The sequence below is a fragment of the Xenopus laevis genome, chromosome 7L, assembly GCF_017654675.1.
Source record: "Xenopus laevis strain J_2021 chromosome 7L, Xenopus_laevis_v10.1, whole genome shotgun sequence".
Taxonomy (NCBI): domain Eukaryota; kingdom Metazoa; phylum Chordata; class Amphibia; order Anura; family Pipidae; genus Xenopus; species Xenopus laevis.
In genome coordinates, this window is record NC_054383.1 from 53,743,169 (window position 1) to 53,761,094 (window position 17,926).

General features: G+C 40.1%; 1 protein-coding gene across 1 annotated transcript; it reads right to left on the minus strand.

The window, feature by feature from the left end:
- Positions 1–310: 310 nt before the first annotated feature.
- ndufa13.L (NADH:ubiquinone oxidoreductase subunit A13 L homeolog) lies at positions 311–12,103 on the minus strand. Its single transcript, NM_001093894.2, is given in 5 exon segments — positions 311–486; positions 1,755–1,824; positions 2,504–2,575; positions 10,371–10,449; positions 11,981–12,103. Coding segments are annotated over 5 exon segments (435 nt in total). The 5' UTR covers positions 12,075–12,103; the 3' UTR covers positions 311–366.
- Positions 12,104–17,926: the final 5,823 nt, after the last annotated feature.

The window sequence follows — 17,926 nt, forward strand, 5'->3', positions numbered from 1 at the left end:
GTTTTATCCTTATAAAAGAATCCTTTTGACAATGATGTGCTATTAATAATTGTACAGATGGTTAGGAAGGAGGCTATGAAAGTGCTTTGAGGGAACACCCAAAGACGGGTCTCAACTGGTTAGAAAAAAAATCAAAAGAGCAGCCATCTTAACTAAACTGTAAATTACACAGTATGAAGTGTAAATATATATTTAAGACACTAAAACCAATGTGTTCAATATTATGACATAACTGTCCTCCCAGATGATAGCTGTCCATTTGAACCAACATACACTGTTATGGCAATACATTAAATGGAGACAACAATGAGTGTTGGAAGGATTTTATTCTGATGTCAAGACAAAGTATTGCTCAAGAGGTAGACATCACACATACCACTGGAAACCATACTTCTTTTTTATAAGTTCTTCCTTGGGCTTAAGATTGTATAACTCATTAAGTGTGGGAGTCACCCAGCGATCTGTGTGGAATGTAGACTCCCCAACCTATTACAGAAGGAAAAAAATGTAGGAGATATGATTTTTACATACAACATAGGACTCCATAACATACGTAGTATGAATATTTGCGCTAAAGAGAGCATGTACGGCATAACCTAGCTAAAGCTGCAGCTCAAAATAATGGAAAACACAATTCATTAAGAATATCTTCAGTTAGTCACTGGGCTTAAGTTACAGACATAATTTTCCTTTACGTATCACCATTTTGCATTAGATGTGTCCAGATCTTTTCTTTAGTAGGTCCACCGGATCACACTGGTTTGAAAGTTATCACAACACTTTACTCAATTTACTTTGTGGACGTCTAGTCACATAAGTAGGTATATATCAGGAAAAATTAGATGGCACTCACAACAGCAATTGTGCAAAATCCTTTTCATGCTTGATTGAGATCGCCACACAATGTTTTGGGGGTTTTGGGAAAATCATGTGGATTGATAAATTTAACAATTTAACATTTAATGTAAGTTGTAATGTGAGTTTAACCTCAGTGGGTACATGCATATGCTGAACTTTGCCATAAAGTATTTGCACAATGCTTTTACATGTTCCTGTATGAGGGGGCTGCCATATTTGTGCAGCAGGAGTCTGTTAGCTTTTTGAAACTTTAACTCACAGGCTGAGATGGGACAGTCAGGTTGGCAAAATAGTCTGGTTTAGAAACTTCAACTAACAATTACTTACAAAAGCAAACCTCTCAGCAAAAAACGATCAAATGACCAATAGGTAAATTTTAACGTACATTAATATTTTAGAAAGTAGTTTTTTAGTGTATTACTTTATTGTTTTATGGACTTATACAGACCTTTACATCACAATTTAGAATTTATGTTTTGTATTCATTATACGAGAAACTAGCACTTCTTTGTCACATAACAGGTATTTACATATATTATACATTATAGAACAGCTGATCTATTTACATAATGCACTATGTGATGTTACTTAATTGTGTGGGAGGAGTTTTTCACCTCTACAACTATAAATATACACTCATGTCCTTTGTTACTATTGTGAGAGCACTTGAGAAAGGGGGAGGAACCCGCGAAAACGTTGTGGAGATCTCAATAAAGCATGAAAAGGATTTAGCACAATTGCTGTTGTGAGTGCCATCTGATTTTTCCTGAAATATACCGACTTTGAAAACGTTTGAGCAGCAGAGTTTCCAGAATGAGCATCCCGTTATATTTTACACATAATTTTGGACTTTTATTACTACAGGCACATAAGTAGCTGCATGGTGATGTTCTTACTTTCCAGCCAGGGACATCTTTCATTATAGTGGCCTCCTCTTCCAAATTCTGTCTCATCATCCTTAATATTCTGTGCAGGAAAAGAATAGTTTGGTGAGTTGTAGGTCTAATTAAACACAAATGATGAACTGTTAAAATGAGCTTATAAAAGAATTAAGCATGGCTTGTAAAAGTGAAAAAAAGAAATGGAGAGTAAACCATGGGATTTGTAAATTCTATGGAAAAAAACAAGACCACAAATATTCTGTAGATTTTTTTTCTTAAATAAGGTAGTGCTTGAGGAGGGAAAAAAATCGAGGCTGAGGAAAAAAAGTTTTGTAAGATTTTTTTCTAGCATTCATGTTTTTTCCCTTAACCTCAACATTTGATAAATCTGCCTCACTGTCTACATAGCTAATGTGTCTATAGTTTTACAAGTTTTAGATCTGAAGCAGATAAATGTGGCTTGCAGTATATGGTCAGAAGGGATCTTTCCCTTAGTTAGGATTAAATACAAGGTATTGTATTATAATTACAAAGAAAAAGGAAATAATTGTAAAAAATTTAATTATTTGATGAAAATGGAGTCTTATATAGATGGTCTTCCCATAATTTGGAGGTTTCTGGATTATAGGTTTCCAGATAAAAGCTCCCCATAGCTGTACATATTCTTCCCTGTATTATGCCAAGATAAGGATAAATATTCCACATTTCCATGAATCTGACAATTTAACTTGAACTGTTCAAATGCAAAAAAAATGTGTATTTACCGTCTGTCAGTCTCTGCTTGGAAAAGGGGCAAAAGGGCAACACGTGCCTCTAGATCTTCAATCTGTAATCGTCTGAAAAATAAAATAATCATTCTCAATGTTTGCTGATGTTTTTTTTAACAAGTTTATTGCTTTTTTGTGCACTAACAACAGTGTCCATGTTACAATAAAGTTTCAAACAATGAATGCAGTATGAGTCCATTATTTAACATCCTTTTTGCTTACACTGAGGCATGACAACTTTAAAACAGAGTAAGGAGCAGAATTGAAAATGCCATTATATTTCCTAATCTTTACCAGAATGTTTAACTGTGAATGTACATTGTCTATTCTCTTATCTGTACACCTTATAACAGCCAATTACTTGGCTCGAAAACTTAACCAAACTAAGATACTAACCTAATAAATTAACCGAGAATTACAATTCTGTTGCTGTGTAGAGACAGAGTCAATCTAAAGGTATCTAGCTTATTATAGGTCGTGTCATCACCACCCTGTACCTATCACACAATATCCACATTGTCTTTTACAAGCATAGCTAGGGGCTCCATTGCTGGAGCGAACAACATGGGTGAGAGTGGGCAGCCCTGCCGAGTTCCCCTGGCCACATCAAAGGACTCAAGAGATATTGTGATTTGTTTTAACGTTAGCTCAGGGATTGCAATAGAGAGTTTGTACCCACCTTAAAAAATTATTTCCAATGCCCATTGAGTGCAATACAGCCCATAGATATTCCCACTCCACTGAATCAAACGCTTTTTTGTTGTCCAGCGCTACTACCACCCTATGTCCTGGGTCAATGTGATTTGCTGTAATTTTTGTATGATTGTTTGCTGATGTTTAGTATGCCAAGTGACCATTGCCCAAATCAGTTTACTGTCACAAGAGGGCAGCCACCTTCTAATAGGGCAGCCACCCTGTGACACCAAGCTGAGATGTATCATTAAATATAATTAAAATTGCCCCCAGTGAACGAAAGCTTGATAAATAAGAGCTATATGTTATCTGTCAAAATATCCAAATCAATACCAAGAGGAAATCTATACCTTTAAACCCTGCAGATCTCTACACTGCAAAACACACCCCAAATGTAAAGCACTGTTCATATAAAATATGTATATACTTTTCTAGTACCTGTGGTATAGTCCACTGGATAATTCCAACTAGAAAAACTATCATTTCAAGTGCTAAATTCCACCCCCTGGTATGTAGGAGGCTGGTAATGTATTGTAGTTTAAGAAAGTATAACTTATGGCATTGATACCATCGGCTCTCAAACAACTTGTTGCTCAACAACCTAATGAATGTTGCTCCCAGTGGTCTCAAAGTATGTACTTATTTTTGAATACCTGGCATGAAGGCACGTTTTAGTTGCATAAAAACCACGTGTACTGTTACACAGAACGTTCTGTAGGCCAACAGTCCACATAGGGCTACCAATAGCCAATCACAGCCCATATTTGGCACCCCCAGGAAATTTTTGCATGCTGATGTTGCTCCGCAACTTTTTACATTAGAATGTAAAAGGTTGGGGACCCCGAGTTAAACCTTGTGGGGGTAACCAAAATTGGAGGTGGGGAGAACCAAAAGGAAACTGGACAACTGATGGTCAAAAATAAATTAGTTTTCCCAGTTTGCAGGTTTGCTCTTTTGGTATTTGTATAAGCTTCCTCTGCTCATTTGAATTTTTACCCTCAAATGGAAAACAGCAGCAGCTTAATTGCCCCCTGATTAAATTGACTATTTTGTGTGAAAGTGACTATGATAAGACACTTATGAGGTTTTGTAATATAAGGCACGGAGTATGCCCAGGTGCAGTAACTCATAGCAACCAGTCAGCAGACAGCATTTACGTGTCACTGGTTTAAAATCAGACATCGTATTGGTTGCTATGGGTTACTGCTCCTGGGCAAACTTGCCATAAATGTTAACCTACACTACAACAGCAGAGCCTAATGTAGACACCAGAATGCATAACTGAAACCAAACTTTCATGGTAAGAAAACGTGTACCATATCACAAATGTGGTCAAACTATTGAATTTTCTTTGGAGTTTATTTACGCTATAATTTTTCTTTAATTTGGAGTTCCCTCAATTTTTGCAATGGGAACATTTTTGAAAACACTTGAAGGTTTTCAGTATCTAGTAGAAGTCAAAGGCAACTGGACATTTAGAGGTTTTTTTTTATCCCTTGAAAACTGTTGAACTGAAGAAGCCACTCGGATGAGTGGTGAAACGTTTTCTAGGGAAAGAAAACTATAAATGTGCAGTTGCCTTTGTCTTAATTCTACTAGATACTGTATATCATGACCTGGAAAAATGAGAATCTTCACTGTAAAGTTAATTCACTGTAAGGTAAGTTGTTCCCCGTAATTACAGCATCATGGCAGTCTCCAGGAGTTGTCGAGAGTTGCAGATGCAATTGTGGCAGATGCATAAAAAAAGTTTCAGTTGCACTTGCTGAAATATTTTTCTATGTCAAGTTGGAATAATATGCAGCAAGCGTGTGACATGTGCTCACCATTCTTTTGCCACAATTGCTCTGGAGCTACTCCCTGGTTCAGAGGTGGGGGGGGGTAACTCCAGGGTTTCCACAGTGCCCTGCATCAATAGGCATAATTGCACTCAATTTAGAACAGGAGGCAGGCAGCTGTGCCAAGCCCAACTAGACAGACATGAAATAAAGAAATGTTGATGCAAGTATCTTGAATGGAATTTTTTGCACATCTGACTGTGGCCAGGCAAAACTTAGTCTATAATCCTTTCTTGATATGGTTGGCATGCTCTCTAAATATTGTCTTTATGCATAAGATAAAAACAGTATAGATGAGAAAGCTGGCTGATTCATGAACAATTTGTCTACTAAGCTTAAAAATTGTCATATTTTGAAAGAATACCATCTCTTGATAGTATCTCATTTATATAAATACCTGATTAAATGTCTCGCCTCGCCGTTTAGAAAATTATTAACTAAGTGACAGACCTATGTACCACTGTTAGATGAAGGGACCTGGAAGGCTAATACAAAGACAAGTTGCCAAGTTTAAAATTTATTCATCAGTATTATTATGCACCTTATATTTTAGCGAAGGTGTATAAATCAAGGAAGGATACATGTCCCAGATGCACTATTAATGGTACTCATTTTTTCATTTAGTGAGGGGATGTAATGAATTGCAAATATATTGGAAGGAGGTTATTCGATATATAACAAAGGTTGAAAAAAACTTCCTGTAAGGTTGGCCCCTGAGGTTTGTCTATTGGGAATAGTTGATAAGGAGACTCCTTTCTGAAATAAAAAAATATTCTTAAGATATTTGTGTTTCTTGTTTCTATATGGGATTAGAAATTGGATGAGAAAGTCCCCTCGCACTGTTTTACAATGGGTGCATTTTGTTGAAGGAGTACTTCCATTGTATAAATCTACTTATGAAATGAGAGGGCAATTACAACAATTTTGGGAAAAATGGAGCTATTGGTTAAATAATTAAAGGAACAGTAACACCAAAAAATGTAAGTGTTTTAAAGTAATGAAAGTATCATGTACTGTTGCCCTGCACTGGTAAAACTGATCTGTTTGCTTCAGAAACACTATTATAGTTCATATAAACAAGCTGCTGTGGAGCAATGGCGGAAATTGAAAAACGGCTATATGGCACAGGTTAACTAATGTATAACAGATAACACCATTAGACAGACAGAGCTTATCTGCTATCTGCTGTGTAACTTGAGCTTTTTCTCCTTTGAATGGCTGCCCCCATTGCTACACAGCAGTTTATTTATATAAACAATAGTAGTGTTTCTTAAGCAAACACAGCAGTTTTACCAGTGCAGGGCAACACTGCATTATATTTTCATTACTTTAAAACACTTATTTTTTGACGTTACAGTTTATTTAAGAAGTTTCCCTCCCCGTTTCTTCCGATTACCTCAATGATACACGGTAGGATATTTCCTATGGAATGCACAAAATCATTAACAATGTTATTCTTATTAGGAGTTTTTTGCGTGCATAGGCTTGGTTATTTTAATTTTTTGTGCTTTTGTAATTCTTGGATTTTTTTGTATTTGATTCCATTCCATTTATTTGGTTATTGTGCAATGAAACCAAAATAAAAAGTACAAACTGACTGATGATTTGCAAAAGCCTTTATGATGCCTCTTAATGTCTAAAAGTTGAATGACTCAGATCTCCATGTTCTTTCTTTGCCAGCACCCAAGAAACCTGTACTCTAGATCTGCCAGCTGTCAAAAAATCAAGGGGAAAGCCAGCGTTCCACAGCTCAAAAATAAACAAAAAATTATAATATAGTGTAATATTCCTCCAAGAATAAAAACACACCCTATGTGGTTTTTCAAAAGAGAAGGTGTCCGTTTCACAGCACCACTATTGTCTTTACTTTCACCTAGTCTAATCCCTTTAGAACCAATATTGGTATATCACTTGAAACGGATATACGTGATTATAAGCATCTCATGGAGTGAAAGGTGGGTACTCACAGATATATATTATGGAATGAACCTTAAAGGAACAGTTCAATGTGAAAATAAAAACTGTGTAAATAGATAGGTTGTGCAAAATAAAAAATGTTTCCAATATATTTAGTTAGGCAAAAATGTAATGTATAAAGGCTGGAGTGACTGGATGTGTAACATAATAGCCAGAACACTACTTCCTGCTTTTCAGCTCTATAACTCTGAGCTAGTCAGCGACTTGAAGGGGGGCCACATGGCACATATCCCCTCAAGTCTCTGATTGGTTACTGCCTGGTAACCAGTCAGTGTAAACCAAGAGAGCTGAAAAGCAGGAAGTAGTGTTCTGGCTATTATGTTACACATCCAGTCACTCCAGCCTTATAGATTACATTTTTGCCTGTCTATATTAGAAACATATTTTATTTTGCACAGCCTATTTACCCAGTTTTTATTTTTACACTGAACAATTACTTTAAGAACTGCCTTTTAAATCAGATCCAAGTATGCAATACCAACAGGAACTAAAAGACAGTGTAAAAGCCCTTTAATATTAATAAATAATTAATAATAATTAATGCAGTGTGTTGTTCCTTAGGAACACCCGGATGACGTCACAAGCCTGACTTGATTTGTCAGTATGACTTCCTCAACCTACAGCAACCTGCTACACCTTGTCTTTTGATACACTATTGATACAATACTTATTTTCTTGGAGAAATAATACACTATAGTATAATCTTTTGTTGCTGTCTATTTCTAAGCTGCAGAGCACTGGCTCTCTCCTTGAATTTTTGACTACTGCCTCAATGTGTAATATGAACTTGTGTTCCAGATTAATTCAGAAAGTAAATTTCCCATTACATTGTATATTGGGCATGTCATGATCATATAATTAACACGTTTTCATTAATGCATTTGCTTAAAATGTATTTATAGTTACTATGGTTTATTGTAGCATGAACTGTTTGGTTCATGAAATGATCTATAAACATACTGACGGGCTACTATAGGATCTCATGAATTTAAATTAATTTTGCCTGTTTGCACAGCAACGTTGCATAACAACTTTAAATACTGCTGTAATGTTTTTTTCTGATTAGAATTATTTGTGGAAGGGGGCGCTCCAATAACAAACACCAAAAATATACCATGGTATTAGACTTCTCAATCATTATTAGGTATTTATGAATTTGTCAAGATGTTTAGGCCATGCATGTTTTTAATAACAGTAAGTTTTCAGTGTGCCATAGCCTAAAATGCTGGAACAGTGACTGGAGGGGGGGGGGGCACATGGGTGATAAGTTTGCTTTTGAATCTGACCTGCATGTTAAGGATGTGTATGGCCACCTTGACTGAAATCTGAAAAGCAGGAAGTTGGGTTCTGTTCTATTGTGTTAAGACATCCACTCACTCCAGCCTTAGTATATTACATTTTGGCTAACTATATTAGAAACATTTATCTATTTACCCAGTTTTAATTTTTACACTGAACTGTTCCTTTATGCCCTTTTACTTTTATTACTTTATGACATGCACATTTTAAAGGAGAAGGAAAGGCAAAACAGAAATAGCCTGCTAAAGAAAGTCTTGTGTATATAGAAATCACTGACCGGTTTTAAAGATTTATCTGTGGTTTCTTGTTGAAGCAGCTTCGCTAGCTCAGCACTGCAGCGTGTGACTCGGGTGATGTCACTATTTTTTCCAACTCTTACTGCCTGCTGCCCAAGGCAGCCTTGAGGAGCATTGGGTATAATTCTGTCGTTATGCGCATGTACTGGGGAGCTGATGATGATGATGCGCATGCAAATCCCTATGTGTGCATGTCATCATTGACCCTTATGGCCACGCCCCCAGCCAATCAGAATTCATGCGTCTGGGAGCTGGGGAGACACACGGGAACTTTTTTTAATGATAGTTTGGACAGCTAACAGGCAGCATCAAGCGCTTGTGGTGCGCAGCGATTGGAGCATAAATTTATATACGGCAGGCTAAGGTGAGGAAGCCATGCCATTTATTACACTGGTTTATACACATACGCTCCAAAGGTCACCGGGGTTTTTTTTTTCGCGCATGCGCAGTAAGGACAAAGAAGAAACTGAAGCCTTTGCAACCTTACTAAGATGGCGCCTGCGTGACTCATTATGCGATCCGAAAGATGAGCTGGATTCTACGCGATAGGACTAGGAAATGCGAGTTGAAAACATAGCGTTTTAGTATGTCTTGGGGAGTAGATTAAAGGGATATAGGTAATAATTTTTGCCTTTCCTTTTCCTTTAACATGACAAACTTTTTTTGCAGGGACCTCTATAAATCAGTTATTGATTTTTTTATTTATATGTACCGTATATACTCGAGTATAAGCCGACCCGAGTATAAGCCGCAGTACCTAATTTTACCTACGAAAAGTGGGAAAACGTATTGACTCTAGTATAAGCCTAGACACAACTACAGTCCTGTCTCCCAGCAGCGCACATTCCGTCAAAGCGACCAACCGGACTTCTTTGCAAAGTTGATTGTGACAGAGAATTGCCAAACGGATTACTGTGTGCATTGTCCCACTGTCCCACTACCATGTGCAGAGGGTGCTGTGTGATATTGCCATCACTGTTAATCTTTCGTATAACCAACAGAGGGCGCACTGTTATTCTTTCATATAACCAGAGGGTGCTGTGTGATATTGCAGTCACTGTTATTCTTTCATATAACCAACAGATGGTGCTGTGTGATATTGCAGTCAGTTATTCTTTCATATAACCAACAGAGGGCGCACTGTTATTCTTTCATATAACCAACAGAGGGTGCTCTGTGATATTGCAGTCACTTATTCTTTCAAATAACCAACAGAGGGCGCACTGTTATTCTTTCATATAACCAACAGAGGGTGCTGTGATATTGCAGTCACTGTTATTCTTTCATATAACCAACAGAGGGCGCACTGTTATTCTTTCATATAACCAACAGAGGGCACTGTGTGATACTGCAGTCTCTCCCCAAGCGAACTGTTGGTATAGGAATGATTAAAAGTGACTGCAATCTCAGCTACTGCCCTCTGACCCGAGTATAAGCCGAGGTAGACTATATCAGCACATTTTGGATGCTGAAAAACTCGGCTTGTACTCGAGTATATACGGTAAACTGCATTTTCAATGTATACACCCATTTATTGTATTGCACTGCTGAATACATTGGCACTTTTTATACATGTGTTCATAATAATAATACTAATAATGATGATGATAACATTAATTAAAGTACCATTTCATCTGAACAAGTCACATTGAAATTGTGTTGCATGTAATGTTAAAATCCTTCAATGGGACCTGTAAAGCAATTTCTGGCGTCCTTCTGAAACCCTAAGTGACATTGCACAATTGATGCAATTAGCTCTACCTCCTTTCTCTGTTCCAGCGAAAAATGCTCCAGTATCCAAAAAGCATGACTCCAACACCCACAGCGAACATGGAGTATCCTACAGAGAGCCAAAAATAAGTTATAAATACATAAAGTTATACTGGTCAAGTGTTTTCACAATAAGCATGGGTAATCCCTAATGATGGCATAATGAAATTATGATCAAATCCCATTAATCAGATAAGCCACCATCAATCTATAGCACAAACACAGGTCTGTCCAATGCAAAATACTGAATCTAGGGGCAAGTTCCATGAGCATCAATGATGGCATGTCAGAGTTCATAGAAGAGACCCCAGAAGAGTCAAGATTTGAAGACAGTTTGTGTGGAAGAATGGGCCATAATCACACCTGAGCAATGCAAATGGCTAGTTTCTCCATACAGGAGGCATCTTGAAGCTGTAATTACCAACAAAGGCTTTTCGAGTATTAAATACATTTCAGTAAGCGTCTTCAGTACTTATTCCTTGTGTCATTCCACTTTATTACACATAACTAAATTTATGACTTATGTGTTTTGATTTCTTTGTATGTGTGGATAACTTGGAATGTTACCGACATATGGGGTAAATTTCATGTCAATAGTCCCATTAGAAATATATTTACAGAGAAAACCGTTGACATGTTCAGTACTCATTTTCCCTGCTGTAGGTCTCTGTGCTGTAAGAGTAGCAATTCGTGTGTGTGCACGGCAGGAAGGAAAGTGAAAAAAACATGGTGGATTGTACCTGTTGAGTGCACTTTGCTCCCTGCCCTGTGCATTATAAATTAACTCTTATGTTACTTTTGTGCACCAAATTCAAATATATAATCTAAATAAGGTTATGCAACTAATGATGCAAAGGCTGCTACAGATCTAGTCACCTATTGCATCCAATAAGCAGGTAGCATTTACCGATCACCTGTTTAAAAGGAGTCATCACATTGGTCCCTGCACCTGGGGAAGGCTGCGCTTCTATTCTATAAGGTGCTTTTAACATAGTATTCCTCAAAAATTTATGTATGGCACAGAACAGAGAAAACATTATGCTGCCATGGAAATATGTCATGAACTCCCCAGGATGGCTGGGGACTAGGGATGGGCGAATTTGTCACGTTTTATCAAAAATTTGCTGCCGGCGAAATGTCGCAGACGCCCATTAAAGTCTATGGGCGTCAAAAAAATGCTGTCGCACGGCAAATTTTTTTTTTGACGCACAACGCCATACAAGTCTATGGGCGTAATTTTTTAGGCGAAACAAGGCAAAAAAATTCGCCCATCCCTACTGGGGACCTGATATTAGAGAAAAAGTAATAGAGCTCAGGCATGTGACCTTACATGCGTTTAGAGTTGCAGTTCCCCTACAGACATCCCTTAAAACAAAATGTAACACGTATTACTGTATCAGATACTTCCACAAAGAGGCCCTAAAATACTGGAGATCGTCTCTGCTCTGAGCAATCTGTTCATATGATACTACAGCGGCAACCTATATCTGTCAATGGCAGCCTCACACACAACATTAATTAAGCAGATTTGTTAACAACAGAATGTGGCCTGCATTGAATCTCACGCGCTGTTATTCTCATTGCGGCTCATTCTCTCTCACCGCTCAGTCCACGGCGGGGTAAATTCCTCTTGTAATCCACAGGACCATAGCCTCCAGAAGGTGGCAAGTCCTGTTTCACCTTGGACGCCGCCATCTTCAGCTTAGTTTCTGTCGAAGACCTCTGACCACTAGTGGTGACGTAAAGTCACATTCCCTATGAGCTTAAGCGCCCTATTTAGCTTAGTCCTGTCGAAGACCTTTGCCCACTAGTGATGACGTAAATTCACATTGCCTATTAGCTCAGGCGCCATCTTGCTTAATGGCAAATAAGGCAGGGGGATTCTAAAGCAAGGTTTTTGTGTGATAGCAGATTCAAATCTTCGTACTAACCAGATATTGTATGACCAACACAAAATTCCAGAATAATTGCAACAATTAGGCTGCACCTACAGCCTCAGAACACTGATAAACAGAAAATGCAATTTGACCGTGAATGCGACAAGTGCTTAATTCTTTATGTACAAGTCTAATCTGCTGCACCCTGCACATATTAGTACTGGCCGCTGTGGGAAGAAGTGGAACACTGACTAGTATAACCACCAGCTAGAAGGAGTCGGTAACTACATGGTTCCCCTGCTTCCATACGATTTGGAACAGAAGAAGCTATAGACACAGTGACACTCTGCACATCTATTTGAAAATGCAAGGAGTGGCTTTGGACACAAATAACTTTCAAGAATGGCATCAATATGAGCAACAACTGCATCCATTTTTTGCACAACCACATATGCTGCTAATTGTACTGATGATATTCACAAGCGATCAATTAAAACTAAGTTCTTAGGAGCAAGCCGAATGTGTGAATACTGCAAAAACATGTCGATCTGCTTGCTTTTTAGTGCTTTGATTGTGTCCCATATCCATATTGTCACAGTAGTTGAGACACAAAGGCATGACTTTCTCGATATTTAGTTTTAACATTTGAAACTCTGACATTTCTTTCATAATAGAACAAATGCCCGCTGAAATGATTGGACAGCCAGTAGCTCTGGCGTCTACTATTATGTCCTGGACAGAATTTAATAAATGATTCGGAAGGGTATGCCTTCCCAACCAAGAGGGACACATAAAGGGGAACGCCGGATTCCGAACCAAAATTTGATAAAGAGGCTCACAAACCCCTAATATATCAATCACAGTTAACTGTTTCTTCAAAATAACTGCCATTTTCTATGCTGAAATCCAGATGTTTAATAGTTCTTCTCTTTCTGCATCATTTTATTGAAAAACATACTTCGGCCAGCTTACACTGGACGGTTCTACAACACATTCAAATACCAATTGTCAGGGTCCCCGCTGATGCCGCTGATGCCACCGCCGGGAGCGCTCAGAAGCGCGTCTTCTCCCAGCGAAAAAGCCAAAATGGTGGTGCCCATGGCCACCACGTGGGTGGCGGCACTGGGCGATGACGTCAGCGCGCCGCTTCTGACACTGGTCGCTGCGCCAGCGCCGAAATGGCACCAAATTTGTAAATAAAAGAGCGCCTAATCACTGCCCAAGTATAGGAACCGTTTGTTACTTTGTTCCTGGGTGTTCTGTATTGTTCCCATTATTATTCCCTTGACTTTGACTCTTGCCTGGACCTTGAACCTGCTGTATTTCTGCCTGCCTTCTGAACTGCTGCCTGTGACTTGACCACAATTTCCTGTTTAACCCCTGCTTGTACTCTGAACCGGAACTTGTCCCTGATTGCTTCCTCCTTGGTCCTGACTCTCCCTTACGGAGCCGATAGGCCCCCCTGACATTATACTTGGGCCATGGACCCCACTGAGGAAGCCACGCCTGATGTTGGACGAGCACTTCGGGGATTGGCATCCCGCATGGAAGATTATGAAGATCAACAGTTCCGCATTGGGCAAGTACTCGATAATCTCCTTTCTCATATGCCTCCTGTGTCTCCAGTTGCCGGCAATCCTCCCCCGGCCGTTGTTCCTCCGGCTGCTGTTTCTCCGACTGGGGAGCCACGCCTGTAGAGGTTTCGCTACACAGTGCCAGATCCGATTCGAGTTTCAACCTTCACACTACCCCAGTGAACGTGCCAAGTTGGGATATGTGATGTCTCGTTTGGAGGGCAAACCACTTGAGTGGGCAACATCTCTCTGGGAGAAGAATTCTCCATTAACTTTTGATATCAAAGCATTCCTGCAAGCCTTCCGCACTGTGTTTGATGCCCCAGGACGGGTCACTAATGCCTCGTCTTGGCTCCTACAGCTTCGACAGGGAAATCATGGTGCTAGTGATTACGCTATTGACTTTAGAACTTTAATGGCAGAGACCTCCTGGAATGAAGAGGCATACAAGGCTGTATTTTACCAAGGGCTGTCAATGAGACTTAAAGATGACCTGGTTTCCAGGGAACTTCCTGATTCTCTTGAGGATTTAATTACTCTTACTGTTAAAGTGGATACTCGTCTAAGGGAGCATCAAGTCGATAGAGAGCGCAGTAAGAGATTCCAACCTACACTAGCCCCACGCTTTCAAAGACCTTTGTTGCCTGCACCGTCCCAACAGTCTTATACTACTCCCCCGGAGGAGCCAATGCAAGTTGGAAGTGCTTGTCTCTCTGAGCAAGAAAGACTTCATAGATGGATGGCGGGTCTATGTCTGTACTGTGGTGGACAATCTCACGTTGCCAATACCTGTCCTGTGAGGCCTAAGGGTTCTTTTCCCCAAGGTAAAGACAAGGTAACGCGAGTTGGGGGCGTTACTTCTCAATTACAAGAGAACTCTCACAGGTTTCTTCTGCCTTTTCAGATTCGCTGGACACTAAGACGATTTTCGGCTCTGCTTTCATCGACTCTGGGGCTGCCTGGAATTTCATGGATGCTCTCTTTGCCAAGTATATGGATGTTCCCTTATATCCATTGTCTTCTCCTCTTCGAGTTACTGCCTCTTACGTCCGAGTTTATCTCCATGACGACAGGGGAATTACCTGTGCAGGTTGGGACATTGCATAAAAAAAAGTTATCGTTCCTGATTATTTCCTGCCCTTCTGTTCCAGTCGTCTTGGGTCTTCCCTGGCTGCGCTTGCATAACCCCATCATTGATTGGTGTTCTGGACAGATCTCTCGTTGGAGTCCATTCTGTCAACAGCACTGTCTTCCTGCTAAACCTCTCCAGAAGGTGAATATCTCCACTACAGATTCAAAGACGCTGCCCCCCTTCTACAAGGAATTCTCGGATGTCTTCTGTAAAAAGTCAGCAGAGTTCCTTTCCCCACACCGTAGTTATGACTACCCAGTCAACCTCCTTCCAGGAACCATGCCCCCTAGAGGTCGCACTTATCCTCTCTCTCCAGCAGAGACTACCGCCATGAAAGACTATATCCAAGAAAATCTCCAGTGGGGATTTATTCGTCCCTCTACCTCTCCCGCAGGGGCTGGTTTCTTTTTCATGGAGAAGAAGGATGGTGGGCTACGTCCCTGTATTGACTACCGGGGAGTTAATAAAATTACTGTTAAAAATCGTTATCCTTTGCCTTTGATCACAGAAGTTTTTGACCAACTGAAAGGGGCTAAGATCTTCACAAAGTTGGATCTACGCAGGGCATACAACCTCATCCGCATTCATGAGGGTGACGAATGGAAGACTTCAACACTCGAGATGGGCACTACGACTATCTCATAATGCCCTTTGGCCTCTGTAATGCCCTCGCCACCTTTCAGGAATTCGTGAACGACATCTTCCGGGATCTCTTGGGGAAATTCGTGGTCGTGTACCTAGATGACATCCTGATCTTCTCCAAGGACCTAGAAGGCCATTGCTCCCAGGTTAAGGAGGTACTCTCTCGTCTGAGGAATAACTCTCTCTTTGCCAAGATGGAGAAATGTGTCTTTGAGGTATCCAAGATCCCTTTCCTAGGTTACATCATCTCCCCTGATGGATCCCACCAAGGTGTCCGCAATCCAGGAGTGGCCCCTTCCACTGAGTACCAAGGCGATTCAGAAATTCATTGGATTTGCCAATTATTATCGACAGTTTATTAAGGGATTTTCCTCCAGCATTGCACCTATTCTTGCCCTTATCCGTAAAGGAGGTAAACCCAACTCATGGCCCCCGTCAGCTGTAGAAGCATTTCAGTCCCTGAAGGATGCCTTCACTTTGCTGCCTTGGTCCTTCGTCATCCTGATCCTGAATTACCCTTTTTTATTGAGGTGGATGCCTCTGAGCTTGGAGCTGGTGCTATCCTGTCCCAAAGACATTCTGCTGACAGGAAACTTCACCCTTGTGCCTATTTCTCCAAAAAGTTCTCTCCTGCAGAGCAAAATTATGACGTGGGGAATCGTGAACTCTTGGCAGTCAAGCTTGCTCTCGAGGAGTGGCGTCACCTCCTTGAAGGTTCTTTGATCCCGGTCACGATTTATACTGACCATAAGAATTTAGAATTCATACAAGCTCTCAAGAGACTGAATCCTCGACAGGCAAGGTGGGCTCTCTTCTTTTCCCGCTTCAACTTTATCCTGACTTACTGCCCTGGCTCCAAGAATCGTAAGGCTGATGCTCTTTCCCGAAGCTTTTCCCCAGCTGGTCGTTGTTCTGAAAAGCAAGAGCCAATAGTTCCTCCTGTCAAGATCATTGCTTCCCTGTTTCCTCGATTTGCTGAACAAATCTTGGCTGGCCAGTCTTCTGCTCCTACCAATACTCCCATTGGGATGGCATTTGTACCCCCCTGAGCTTCGTCTGCCCATCCCGCAACAGACTCATTTTTCCCGGCAGGCTGGACATCCTGGTCCAGAAAAGACTCTAGAGTTATTACGACGCCTTGTTTGGTGGCCGACTATTCGTGAAGATGTTAAAGACTTTGAGGCTGCCTGCACCATTTGTGCCACTTCCAAGGCTAGCCATTCTCGCCCTTGTGGATTATTACATCCTCTTCCCATCCCCGAGGGGGGGGGACTGTCAGGGTCCCCGCTGATGCCGCCTGGAGCGCTCAGAAGCACGTCTTCTCCCAGCGGCGAAAGATCCAAAATGGCTGACTTACACATACTATGGCTTTTGGTTACACTGGACTGACAAACTACTAGTATGGTAGGACCCTTGGGTGAATTTTTGATTTGCGTTTTACATGTACCTATGAATCTGATGTAATACTTTATCAGTGGGTAGATCCAAATAGGATAATACCTTGTAGAGTTTATACATACACATGGCCACTAGTAGGAGCTGGTGTAGCAGGTCACATGATGTGGTGTGGGGTTGTAATGTTGACTTAAGGAGTATCACAATCTATGTTCTGTTAATTGCAAAAGAGGAAGGACCCATGTGGTCTGAAACATGTTGTGCTATGCATCTCCAATAAACTAATTTCACTACTTAGCTCTCCAGTGAACCTTTCATTATACACGATAATGAACTAAGAGCCCTTACACATGTGCATTTCTTTCTGTGTTCCCCTATGGTCCATCTTTCATGCAGTCCAATGCACATTATAAGGAAGCTGTGCTAGTGTCTTGCTTACTTATGCTTTACAATATTTACACTGTGATACAGATTATTAATGCTGTCATTTATTTATAAAGCTCCTACATATTCCACAGCACTGTACAATGGATTAAAGGAGAAAGCAAACAGAAGAGAAACAAATTACAAACAATGGAATAAGCATAATCAAACAAAGAATTAGAGCTTAGAGTTTCCTGACCATTTACATTTAAAATTTGATAGAGTTAAAACCTTGCCATTTTGCATCTGCTACCACATTTCAACTATGGTTTTGCTATAGTACCATTGGATATATTCCATTAGTGGCCCTACTCAGCTGAATACTCCCCAAAATATGACAGAACACACCCTTGGGTCTTTAATATAGTCCTTATCAACTAAATTCTTTATCTAAGACATTGTTGTTCAGCTGTACCTATCCGCTATATCTTGTGTTTGGGGGCCAAGTTATAATAACATTATTTCATACAAATAATTCTATAGAGACAATATACAAACTAGGGA